Raw genomic sequence first — 12,445 nt, 5'->3', positions numbered from 1 at the left:
TTGCTTGGCTCAAACCAAACTGATTCTACTGTAATACTCATGCTGTAGTATTATTTTTATCATGCTGGAGAACTTTGATTGATCTAGTGGGCTCAAACCATACTGATTTTTAGAGTATACTCCATGTTACTTCCATTTCAGAGCACATTCTTGGAGTGGATCTGCATTTCAAAAAGTTAACAAGTGGGAGTACATGGAGTACTACATTTTAAGTCGAGGAGAAGATGGTAACTGCTCCGTGATGATGCCACCAGCACCTACGACTTCCTCGACCACCACCACCATGATGACGACTTCCTCAAACGTGGTGAGTACTCCTCCAATGCTTGTACTCTTATCAATGTTTACTGCTGTGATCATGGAGTAGTTAGCTGCTGTTATCATGGCAGGAGTAATGCACCATTAGTTGGTAAGAAATAATGTCAGTATGAAACCTCTCGACATTAACTGTTTTTTTTTGTGAGGAACAGTACATGGTTTCAACTTTATTTGCCCCATTCCATGTTCTGAAATCATTACCAAATCATACGAAGCATGATAACAATGTTCAAGCTGATTTGGTGAATCCGTAGATTACATCTTACTGTGTGTTCCCAAAATATTCAGCATTGCAAAACAAAGAAATATTAAATACAAGTTTCACTATGGATGATAGTGTGAAACAATATATCATATTTTCTTTTTCCTGGGAGCATCATGGACCAACTTGTCAATGTAACCTCGGTTGTATACTACATCTACATCCCTGTCAATGAACATGTGCACTATTGAACTATCTATGCATCTACATCTCTATGAAGATACATATACTACTGCATCTTGGATGGATACTATTGTCAGTTTACTCGCATGAGCCATTCAAGGAAAGTAGTCTCTCAGTTCTAGTGTACCTAGATGTACGATGAAACGAACTTGTGAACCAAAGCAATTTGAGTTGACAACCGGACAGAGGAAGCGGGCAAGAGATGATTTATTTATGGGCGATGATGATTTGCTACAAATACATATACTGCTACCTTCCATGCATGTCAGTATCTGATGCTACCACTTGATTCCCTGAAGATTGAAGAACCACCCCCTACCATTAACAAATCATTTCATATAAACTACTGTACCTAGCAATGTAAAAAATACAAAAAGGATAAAATCACTAACCTGTCATAGAAAAAATGGCACACTCCTGGCCGTCCTGCATGTTTTGGCTTCAATTTCCCTCGCCTTGCATGTCACTGCGTCCTTAAAAAAAAACACATTGATAATTATAATTAAGAACTTCGCCTACAACAAAACAAAACCAGCAGAAACTCATCGCTTTCATTGTCTTCAAGACCCTCATTGTCCTCTAATAATATAGTTTGAGAGAAGTCCACATTACCCCTCGAACTTGTCTTTGGCTTCACTTTACAAACCTCAGAATTGTGTTCGTTCAAGTTTCATCCTTCAACTTTATAAACCGTTATAAGGGGTCTGCTTCAGTATACCCAACCTTCTCTTATTTTATTTATTAGAACATGCCGATGTTACATTATTCTGAACTTCCCATCTTATTTATTAGAACATGCCGATGCCACTGAAAATTATGATTACTATATCCGCACAGCCTCATACCTGGACTACTTGGGTAATTCTCATCAACATTTCGTATGAAAGGCGCATCAAACCCTACCTGATTCCCCTTGTACGTATGATCAACAAAAAAGCCGTAAGCTGTATACAGAAACAAAGATGAACACCCATAAGCATAAACTGTTTCGTATGAAAGGCACATCGGGCAGTACCATTTGAATTTTCTGGTACATATGCACCATAAACATGTGTGAGATTACTCGCCGCCGGCAACGAAGCAACTTGATGCACACCCACCCGTAGCAAACTTGTTCCATCTGATTTGTTCTTGCCTGGATCAATACAAAGCCAATGATATATAGGCAACAAAGTATGCAGGCAACATTCTCAACATTGAGTAGCTATATCGTCAACATTTTCCTTTTCCCTTTTATCCTCAGCTACCTAAATACCCAGATAGAACTCTGCTTGCCCAACAGCTCCACATGCTCTGACTTCTTCTGTCTTTTTAGCTTCTCCTTGTTCCTCCAGCTCTCGGCTTCTCAACTTCTAAGATCTTTCTTTCATCTGTACATCATCACATGTGCGCTATAGGTGTGCCTAAAGATGCATTTTATTGCCACTAACAAAATGGTGAGCTATTCTAAAAACAGGCACACCATGATAATTAAGGTAAAACAAGGTTGAGTCTCATGGGCAGTACTACAGACAAATAGGAGTCCTTGTTTCCTGTAAGAGGTTCATATGAAAAGTTAAGGCAATGATAATTAGTAAGACTGACGCTCCGAATTAAAGCCGATTGGATGAGGTAATTCGTCAAAGAAGTACAATGCAAAGCTGAAACAATGCAAGTGAATTAAAAGAGGGGCTGATGGAAATTGAGCTTCAAGCGGCGACATCCTTCGTGGCATATGTAATACAACCGATTCAGTTCAAATATGTATTTATTATGTTAGCATGAAGGGTAAAACGAAAGGGGACAAACTAATCTTATGTTTAAGCATACAAAAAAAGTAAAATCTAAATAGTGATGTGATCACTTCCTTTTAAACAGCTGTTACGATCAGGTCAGAAGATTGAAAAACTATAATATTTATAACAATGGAATAGAGGGGCTACTACATTACACACTTATGTTTCTACTCATTCAGTTGAGGAAAATCCATGATGCACAAAACAAGATCAATTTCATCCATCTGATTGTTAATGACCACAAAATGACATGATACAAAAGAAAATAGCATGTGCATTTAATAGAAAGTGCTTGTGCATTGCTACTGGCAATAATGGAGATAACTGAATACCATGTGAATTTAACGCAAAATGAAGGTTCCAACCAAAGATTCGAAATACCCATCACCTCCATGACATGATAATTTAGAATGACATATGAGTGAATATCACCAAAAGGAGGACCTCCTATGGTGTAGGAGGCTTAAATCTGGTATATCAAGATCAAAGTCTTCTCACCATAATGGAGATAACTGAATACCATGTGCATTTAATAACACAAAATGAAGGTTCCGACCAAAGATTCGAAATAACGAGAATCTCCATCACATGATAATTTAAAATAACATATGTGAATGTATTTGTACTATAAAGTTATTCAATGTGCCATGTGATAGGAAAGAGAGAAAATATGCCTAGGTAGGTTCTTACTACAATTGTTGCTCCTGCTACTAATTACCAGTTACTTCAATCAATAGCTAAAAAGTATTTTAACGTTTTTCTCTGCCCTAAAAAGTATTTTAATGTTTTTCTCTGCCCCTGCTCTTGGATTTGATTGCAGACTTGATTAGCCTTACCGAATCTTAGAGTTGCTTCGCCAAGGCGTGTCGTTTTTCGCCTTACCATTGCATTCAACAAAATATTTTCCTATCACTCCCTTTAGCTGATGGTTCATCCCCACATAAGATGTACCTGATGCTCCCTGGAAAACCACATTTGTGTATCTTCTATTACATACATGAGATTCTCTAATGCGTGTTTAGGCAGGAGCTAGCATATTAGGAATGAAACATACAAGCCCAGTGAACACTGGATTCACGCACAACCACAGGAAATCCCTCCAAACTAAACTAACCTATGAATCCCGCTTCAGCGAGGCAGGTGAGGAGGAGGGTTACCAGAGGCTGGAGGAAAATGAGAGCAGGGACTGCCCACCGAGCATCCCCATCGCTGGCGAGCCGAGCATCCCCAGCCGGTAGCAAGGGACAAGGGAGCAGTAGGCACTACGTACCTCCATTATTATAGTTAAATGTCATGTCTGGACTGACCTTTCCTTCTTCCTGGGCAGCCAACACTTTGTAGTTGGAAATACTATCAGTTTACACTCCTGATGAAGTGGTAAAAATACATAATTGAGAAATAGATTTACCCTGATAATTGCTTGCACTGCACACTTCCTTACATTTGAATTTGCAGATGATTCTTCAAATGGGAGATGTTCCAAAATTTAGTGATTACCTGATGTTTCAGATGATGATCAGGATGATTGACAAGGAAGAAATGTTCCACAGGCTTGCTATCTGATTCATCGGGGTCTGGTGGTATGTTCCGTACAAGAACCTACAATAAAAACACATTGATGACTCAGAATCAAAAGAATAATCAGAGAACCATTAATCTAGATAAGATCATTGTTGTATGCAGCATTCTTTTTTCTAGCAAAGGGATCTAAACCGAGCTCATGTATAAGTTGCAATCACAAAGGGATCCCATGGCCTCAATCCTCATCTCCATCTCTCTATCCTGATCTGATTCTCTCCGTCTTGAACCAAATAGAGAAAAGAGGGGAGATGAACCTGAGGGAGGAAGGCGATCGCATGGTGGCGAACGCAGGAGGAACCGGAGGACGGGAGCATGGTGGTTGATGCCTAGGGTTTAGCGCAGGTCGTGGCGGCGTCTCCTCTGGGAGGTCGGCGGCGTGCGAAGGCGAAGGCGTACCTCAGCAGAGGTGTCCAGATGGCGACCCAGAGGTCCACAACGATGGCGGCGCCGCCTCCACGACCCCTCGGAGCCGGCAAAGGGATCCGCGGCTAGCGCCTGGGATCTGCCAGGCGGCGGCGTTCGCGTCGCGAATAGATCCAGGGGTCGTCGCTCCTTCACCTCGTACGTGCGGGCGATAGGTTCAGGTCTTTTTGTCGCTGGTTAATTTTCGTAGGTCTTTTATCGTTGGTTAACCTTCGTAGGTCTTTTTACGGTCGTACGTGCATGGGTGGGGGTTGGGGTCTCAGCACGAGGTTTTTTCGGTTTGTGGTGGCTAAGTCAGAGGTGGGAGGATGTACCAAAAAAAACCATAGGAGGTGGGACTAAAAAAAACCTGGAAGCGAGACTACCAACTGCTCCATTAGGAATAGAGATTGTCTTTCTGACTGTTAGGGCATCTCCAGCCGGCCCCCCAGGAAGCCCCCCAGGAGCTTTTTTTCAGCGCCGGCGGTCAAAAACGCTCCCAGCCACACCCCCATGGGCTCGTTTTGCGCCGGTATTAGCCAAAAACACGGCCGGCGCTCGCGAGAGAAACCCAACAACCTGGGGGTCGGCCGGGGCGCCGGCACTACTTTTTTGCATGCGAAACCCCACACGTCGGCCTCTATCTCCACATCTCTCTCTCTCCCCCGTCGCTTTCTCCGCCCCCACCTCCCCTCTCCCCGTCCACTCTTCTCTCTCTCCCCGGCCAAGCACTCCTTGCTGCGCTCCCGCCCGCAGCGTCGCCTCCGCGCCCGGCCGCAGCTCCCGCCCGCAGCTTCGCCTCCGCGCCCGGCCACAGCTCCCGCCCGCAGCGTCGCCTCTGGAGCTACGTGGGACGGCGCAGTCGACGCCGCCACCAACCGCTGCGCCATGGATCCCGACGCCGAGATCGCCTTCGACTTCCCGCCCTACCTCTGCCAGTACAAGAGCGGCCGCGTGCACCGCCCGGGCGGCGACGCCTTCGCCCCCACCGGCACCGACCCACTCACCGGCGTCGTCTCCAAGGACATCCACTCCAGCCCCGCCCGCGCGCGCGTCTACCTCCCGCCCGACGCCTCCGCTGCCACCGCCGCGGCCCCCGGCAAGCTCCCCGTCGTCGTCTACTTCCACGGCGGCGGCTTCGTGGTCGGCTCCCCGGCCCGCCCCTCCGGCAACGCGCTGCGGGGCGCGCTCCCGCCCGGCCTCCTCCGGCTGCGCCGCCTCGAGGCGTTCAACGGCAGCCACCCGGTGCTCCCCGGCGCCGTGAACCTCATGGCGTACGACGCGTCTGGCAACGGCTTCGAAGGCCCCGTGGACGCCGCGGCGGTCTGCGCGTCCTCGCCGGGCTCGTGCGTCGCGCTGGAGCCGTCCTCGCGCGGTGCCTCGGCGACGTCGGGAAGGAGCGGGTGGGGTGGGGGGGGGGGGCAACGACTGGAAGAGATTGGAGCCCCAGAGTAAAATTCTCGCCGGCAGCCCCCCAGGAGGCGAGAAAAATGCCTCCTGGGGAGGCCAACGGCTTGAGATGCCCTTAGCCCTTACGCCTTTTGTGTGTGATTTCTCTCATGTATATTCCTAATCTTTAATGCAAAGGCAGAGCACCTGCCATTAGCCCTCAAAAAAAGCATGCTGTGAACTTGTTCATCTACGAGGCTTCTCACAACTCAAAAGGGTGGGGAGAAAAGGTAAGTGTATGTCGATATATAGATAGCACGGCCTTGTCATGATCAGATCGGATCAGATTAGTGTGAGAGCAAATCACCAAAAGCAATGGTGGTAGAGGTTGACATCCTTGTATGCATGTGAGTGACTCCACCGGGCCCAGCAGCTGCTACTCTTCTTCCTTGCTCATCATCTGGTGATTGTCTGACTGGTGTACATGTACGTGTTGACCAACTTGTGGGGCAACAAGAGCTATCTTATCTACACACGCTGAACTTAATTATGTTTTGTATGACCCAGCTGAGCATTAGGTGTTGGTTGCTAGAGATGGATCGACGATAAATTTTTTTAGAGTAATAAGGGCAGGAGTAGCATGGTTTCTGCTGCTCGGTTTCCCTCCTTTTCAGCTGGAAATTATAATCTCTAGCCTATCAGATGTCATTGTTGGTATTTATCCATAGGGACCATAAGACTCAAAGGTGATGTTAATTGTAATTAGATCAAGGGTCAATGGGAAGAGACTTAAATATTACATTGCTGGTGATCCAGTATGAGTGGAGGTAAATGTTTTGCACTTGATCACCCTCGAGAAATATTTTATCTATCTGTTTCTATCTATCATCTATAACACTATGCTCCCTAGTTTTTAAGGCCTCACAATCAATTGAGGTCTCTATCTTAAAATTGTGTCATCCGATTTTGACCGGGCCAACAATTTCTCAAGGAGCTCTCATTTTCAATTCTTGTAACTAGCATGGTGACCTGCCCATTTGGGCGGCTAGATTATATACATGTTCAATATCAATGGATACAATTATCTCAAATTTCAGCAATTTTGACATGCTTTTGAAAGCACGAGTTTGACCATTATTTATATATGAATATACCTTGATAAAATGTAAACAATTACTATGCGAAATAATCCATCTAAGTAAAATTATATACATCAACACCAATAGGTAACTAGAATACTAAAGCATGAATAGTTTGTTGCAATACTTATCAAATATCTTTTAGTGAAAATTTTCAACTAAGAGTTATAACCTTGTGCTATCATTATCCACCCGCGTCATCATTTCTAGTACTATTTTAAAATACATTATTTTATGTATGCTGTCGTCTCTGTGTATATAGATGCTACACTCATAAACATCTTATGTTGTCGCTTGCCCATCTAATTTATTGTATTCATTGCTACATATTCACTGAAATTTGATAATCCTATACTCTAGCTCATTACTGCAGCTTATATACATGTTGATCTTCATTACTGCAGCTTATATACATGTTGATCGTGCACATGTTGTCTAAGTCAAGTTGCATTCTTAGGAGCTACTAAGATGATGTATTATGCACTTGTAACGCTATCACAACACCAAGTTACTTAATTTGGATCCTAGAGTAACTCACGGGTACCCATATGTAGGCAACCAGGAAGAAGGACAATTTGCCGTTAAGACTGTTCACAATCGGCAATTTGCAGCTGAGATTGTCCACAATCCACGGTTGCTCATGGATATGAAACCCGACTCTACGCCAGGATTGGATGGGTCACTGGTCACCGTCTTTCAAAAGTTTTGGAAGATATCAAGTTGGTGGTCATGCCAATGTTCAAGGATATGTTTCGTCTTAACTTCAGTGTGATAACCATGATCCTCAAGATGTTATGGGGCAATATAAAACGGTAGTGATAACTAGTGAATGCCAGTTGGGAGAGGGATGGCATGCCAACATTTTTCTGTGGCAACTTTATCAAGTAGGAGGTGACAAATGCTGTTGTTTGAAAAAAATCTTACCAGAAATTGACATGTGTTTGAAGAAACAGACCACGCCATACGACTAAACTGAAATGACCAACCGTTCGTCGGATATTGCGACCCTATAATAAAACGGAAACAAAAACATATCTCACTCTTTCCACGGTCCAGAAACATTGGAGAAGATTCTTAGTAATTTTCTTCTTATTTTCAATGATAAACTGAAACAAACAAGTTCTTCACATACGGACGTACATGGAAGCTGCATGCATGGACACCCAGACCGGATGGACCTATATGCACATCCAGTAATGAACGATAACCTGCACCGGCTAGCATTTCTCGTCGGCTGCTGTCGCGGGATGTGGTTGCTCCGCCTTGCTGCTGGCGGCCGGCGTGGCCCACATGGCGCATAGGAGGTAGGCGGCTAGGTTGAGGGTACCAAGCACGGCGAGGAGCCAGTAGAAGTAATTGAGGCGGCTGTGATTGATGGTGTCACCGAGCCATGTGGTGGCGCCCCTAACGAGAGAGACGAGGGCGCTGCTGAGGAAGAAGCCGAGGGAGAGCGTGGTGAGGAAGAGACCGGTGCTCATGGTCTTCATGCTCTTGGGCGATCGCGTGATGAAGAAGTCCAGCTGCCCCGTGTAGATGAAGGCCTCGCCCGCGCCCACCAGCAGGAACTGCGGAATCAGCATGAATACACTGATCGGCAGAGTGGTCCCATTCGTGGCCGTGGAGGCGACGGTGAGACGCTTCTTCTCGCAGATGGCGGCAGCGACCATGCCGATGATGGAGAGGACCAGGCCGATGCCGATCTTCTCCAGGTTGGTGAACCCCGGCCGGCCAGTGAGGTTTCGGCATAGCGGGATGAACACGCGGTCATAGACGGCAAGGGTCAGCATGATGGCGCCAACGAAGAAGACAGTGAGCGACGCGGCTGGGATCTCGAAGCGGCCGATGCGCCGGTCCATGGTGGTCGCCTGCTCCACCGAGAAGGTGATCATCTGCGCATAGATGGTCCAGAACAAGATCGTCGTCGCCCACACCGGCATCAGCCTCGCCACCATCTTCACCTCCTCCACGCGGGACACCGAGCACAACTTCCACGGGTTCGGTGCGGGCCGCCCGTCCGGCCCCACCTCGTTGTCCTCCTCACCGGCCATCACGGCCGCGCTGTCCAAGCACCGGAACTGGTCGGTGTGATGGATCCTCGCGTGCTCGGGGCGGTCCTCATAGAGCGTGGCGGCGGTGAGCGGCTGCTTGAGGCCGCGCTTGCGGGCAGCGGCGACGAGGACCTGGAGGATGTGCACGACCGGGCTCCCGGAGCTCCGTTTGTAGCGGTACCTCTTGGTGCCCGAGAGGAAGACGGCGATGGCCACGAGCATGGCGCCAGAGCAGAGGCCGTAGGCCCAGCTCCGGCCGACATGGTCCTGGATGTAGACGAGGACGGTGACGGCGAGAAGTGTGCCCAGGCTGATGAAGAAGAAGAAACGGTCGAAGAAGTATCCCATGGCGGCGCGCTCGCGCTCGTCGCGCTCGTCGAACTGGTCGGTGCCGAAGCCGGAGACGCTGGACTTGAGCCCGCCGGTGCCGAGCGCGATGAGGTAGAGGCACACGTACAGCACGCCCATCTGCAGACCCGTGGCGTCCTCGCACGGTGCTGCGCCCCCGCAGGGTGGCGGGCGGAGATGGCGTATGGTCGTCGACACAGCGAGGAGTCCGGTGCCAAGCGCCTGGACGAGCGCAAAGATGGCGATGGTGAGGTAGCGGCCGAGGAAGGCGTCGGCGAGGAAGCCGCCGAGGAAGCAGAGGAGGAAGGAGGTGCCCATGAAGTCGGTGACGACGTTGGCGGACTCGGCGCTGGGCAGGTGCATGGTGTCCGTGAGGTACGTCACCAGGTTCACCGCGATGCCCATGGTGGCCAGCCGCTCGCATAGCTCGATCCCGACCACGGATGCCGCTCCCAGCCAGCTGCCGGTGTTGGACCTGTTGGCCGGGCAACCCCGGTAGTCGACCGCATCCTGAACCAGGTTGCCGTCCTCGCTCCACGATGACCTCTCAATCTCCATTTTTCCTCCCTGCACCACACCACACGTACAAACACACAGTTAATGAGACACATTTAAAATGCAAGAACATGCACAGATTAGTACATCAATCGGTCTCAATCACGAACCATTTGTGCTAGCTAGCTTGAGGTCGAAGGAAGAAGGACAAGATGGATGGATCGATCCTTCAGGAGAATATACCAGTGGAAGAAGAAGACGACTGCTAGTGCTGGTTAGTTCTTGCTTGCTGGATCGACGACCTCGCAATGTCCCATTTATAGGCGGGAGGAGGTGTACATACTACACGATCACAAGCGATGGAGACTGGAGAGGGACGTGCACTACAAGCCTGGAGCTTTCTCTCCATCTCTCCTGGTGGCAGCCAATGGTGGTCACACATAATAATGTATATCTCAGTATTATCATATTCAGGTGCTAGATGGTCGCAGGAGGAGAAACTGCTGATCCCTGAGACGTGGAAACTAAGGGAAGTGAACTGAGATGAGAAGAGGGAGTTCAGCTCGCAAGGAATGTTCTAGGAGCTTCAACAGCATCTGCAATGGGGCCCTTCCTTCCCACTAACGATCACAATAATGCAGATAAGATTAGCTAGCAACGGAGGAGAAAGAGAGGGCACTTGCAAAGGCACCTACCTCCACCTGAGTGTGAAGATCAGGACTAGGGACAAAGCAAAGGATCATGGTGTTGATCTGTCCACCTTTTTGATTTTTCACATGCAATTAATTCTTTAGGCTTATATCTGTCCATTCGGTCTGATATTGGTTGGTAATGTCCTCGGTTGTCGATCAACTTACTCCCTCCGTCACAGTTTAGAAGGCACAGTTAAATTTACGTGCGTTTCCACAATAGACAAGGTTTAGGACGCATTGCATTTATTTCTAGTAGCTAATTAGTACTCCGATATACAATTTCTATATGCATGCGTAGTGTGAATACTATTTTTTAGCTCATCTCACAACCAATAGATAACCACCTAGGTCCCAGAGAATTTTCAAGCGCGCCTTCTAAACCGTGACGGAGGAAGTATATAGTTTTAAACATACCAAATCTTTTAGACAAATAAAAGACAAGGGCCACTTTGTAAGGCTTGTTTGCCTCAAAACATTTATAAAAGGCATAAATAAGAATGTAGAAATATGATATTAGCCCTGCTGACTTCCCCTCCGGGACTTTCGAAAGTCTGTGGTGTGAGTATCAGGTGCTCCCGTAGCATCTAAGCTTAGGTGCTCCAACACGAGCTCGGCCGTTGGATCTGAGATCCAACGGTCACGGTCAGAGCCTTGGACTTGGCTGTGATTACATGACTCCTGAAGGGTGTTTTTTTAGAATATTTTGGCGCTCCCGTAGCACCTAACCTCATCCGTTGGTTCTAAGATCCAACAATTCCTGTAGTGAAAGAAACTTCATGGGCACCTGTTTAAGCAAGACATCTCTTGTACCTTTGATTCATTGTTCTAATTCGTATTTTAGCTGCTCGCCGCTCAGGGTTTTGGTAGCCATCGGAATGGTTGGATTGTTGCCTTGTTACCACTGCAAGCACAAGAATAATGGTAAACAGATATCTCTCTGACTGCATCAACCACAAGCGAGGGCTTAGATAGGGCCACAGACCCGTTCTCTCCCATGCGTTTCATGTTGGTTATGCATTGTTTAGCCAGGTTGCTCAACTTGGGGTAGTCCAAGCAAATTATTTCCAAGCTTGGCTAACAGTTGATAAAGCGTAGAACTGCTCTTTATGCTGACTGTTGTTAGGGAAACAACTTTCGACTAGGGTATTTCTTAGTAGTGTGGTTAGTGAAATGTAGGCAAAAGGGGTGTGCACGGCAGCCTTATAGCCAAGGTTGCCATACACCTAAAAAAGTGACACAACAATGTTTTTTTGAATAGGTTCAGGCGCCTCATGGAGCTTGACCTACCTTCTATGAGGAGACACGACGATGTACATACTCTTAATTTGCATTATGATGGTGTGCACAGTCAAGCATGTCCTTTGTTAATTGGTAGACCATGCAAGTTCGTGGACCAGAAAAATCCAGTTTTTTTTCTAAAGGGTGGACTAAAGTGAATGTCTGGTTCAAGTTGTTGTACTGCGAGTGCAATTATCTCAAGTTTGATTGAAAGCTCCATCTGTTTTCTATTTTTGTAAGGACTCATTTTCATTCACGTTTTGGGTATCATGTTCTTTTTAAACTATAGAATAATTAATGAACTAGCATGAATTAACGATGAGATGAATGAGGATTGAGGAAATATATCACATATAATTGTGCTTGCATGCCATGTTTCATGCAATATTTATAAGTTTTCAAAAGAGGTGGAAGAAAATCATCGGTTATATTGTATCTTGTGCACAACAAAATTACATCAATGTATATCAACATTTGTGGCAAAGAACAAATGGTGTGTGAATAGCATATAGTACTGTTCACTTATGTATTTTCA

The 12,445-nt window shown here is 46.9% G+C and overlaps 1 protein-coding gene and 1 long non-coding RNA gene across 2 annotated transcripts; both read right to left on the bottom strand.

The window, feature by feature from the left end:
* Nucleotides 1-301: 301 nt before the first annotated feature.
* On the bottom strand, nucleotides 302-1,300 carry LOC125543688. The gene is made up of 3 exons (XR_007298693.1): nucleotides 1,156-1,300; nucleotides 1,017-1,078; nucleotides 302-350 (listed from the first exon to the last, which is right to left on the bottom strand). It is a non-coding gene; the product is annotated as an uncharacterized LOC125543688 (long non-coding RNA).
* Nucleotides 1,301-8,120: 6,820 nt separating this feature from the next.
* On the bottom strand, nucleotides 8,121-10,257 carry LOC125543683 (protein NRT1/ PTR FAMILY 6.2). The gene is made up of 2 exons (XM_048707119.1): nucleotides 10,111-10,257; nucleotides 8,121-10,012 (listed from the first exon to the last, which is right to left on the bottom strand). The coding sequence occupies exons 1-2, from the start codon at nucleotides 10,111-10,113 to the stop codon at nucleotides 8,267-8,269; spliced, it is 1,749 nt and encodes a 582-aa protein (XP_048563076.1). The 5' UTR covers nucleotides 10,114-10,257; the 3' UTR covers nucleotides 8,121-8,266.
* Between the last annotated feature and the right edge of the window lie 2,188 nt (nucleotides 10,258-12,445).

The sequence above is a fragment of the Triticum urartu genome, chromosome 1 (genome assembly GCF_003073215.2).
Source record: "Triticum urartu cultivar G1812 chromosome 1, Tu2.1, whole genome shotgun sequence".
Classification (NCBI taxonomy): Eukaryota; Viridiplantae; Streptophyta; class Magnoliopsida; order Poales; family Poaceae; genus Triticum; species Triticum urartu.
Note: the sequence above shows the minus strand (reverse complement) of the source record. Positions and strands in the feature narration are given on the sequence as shown.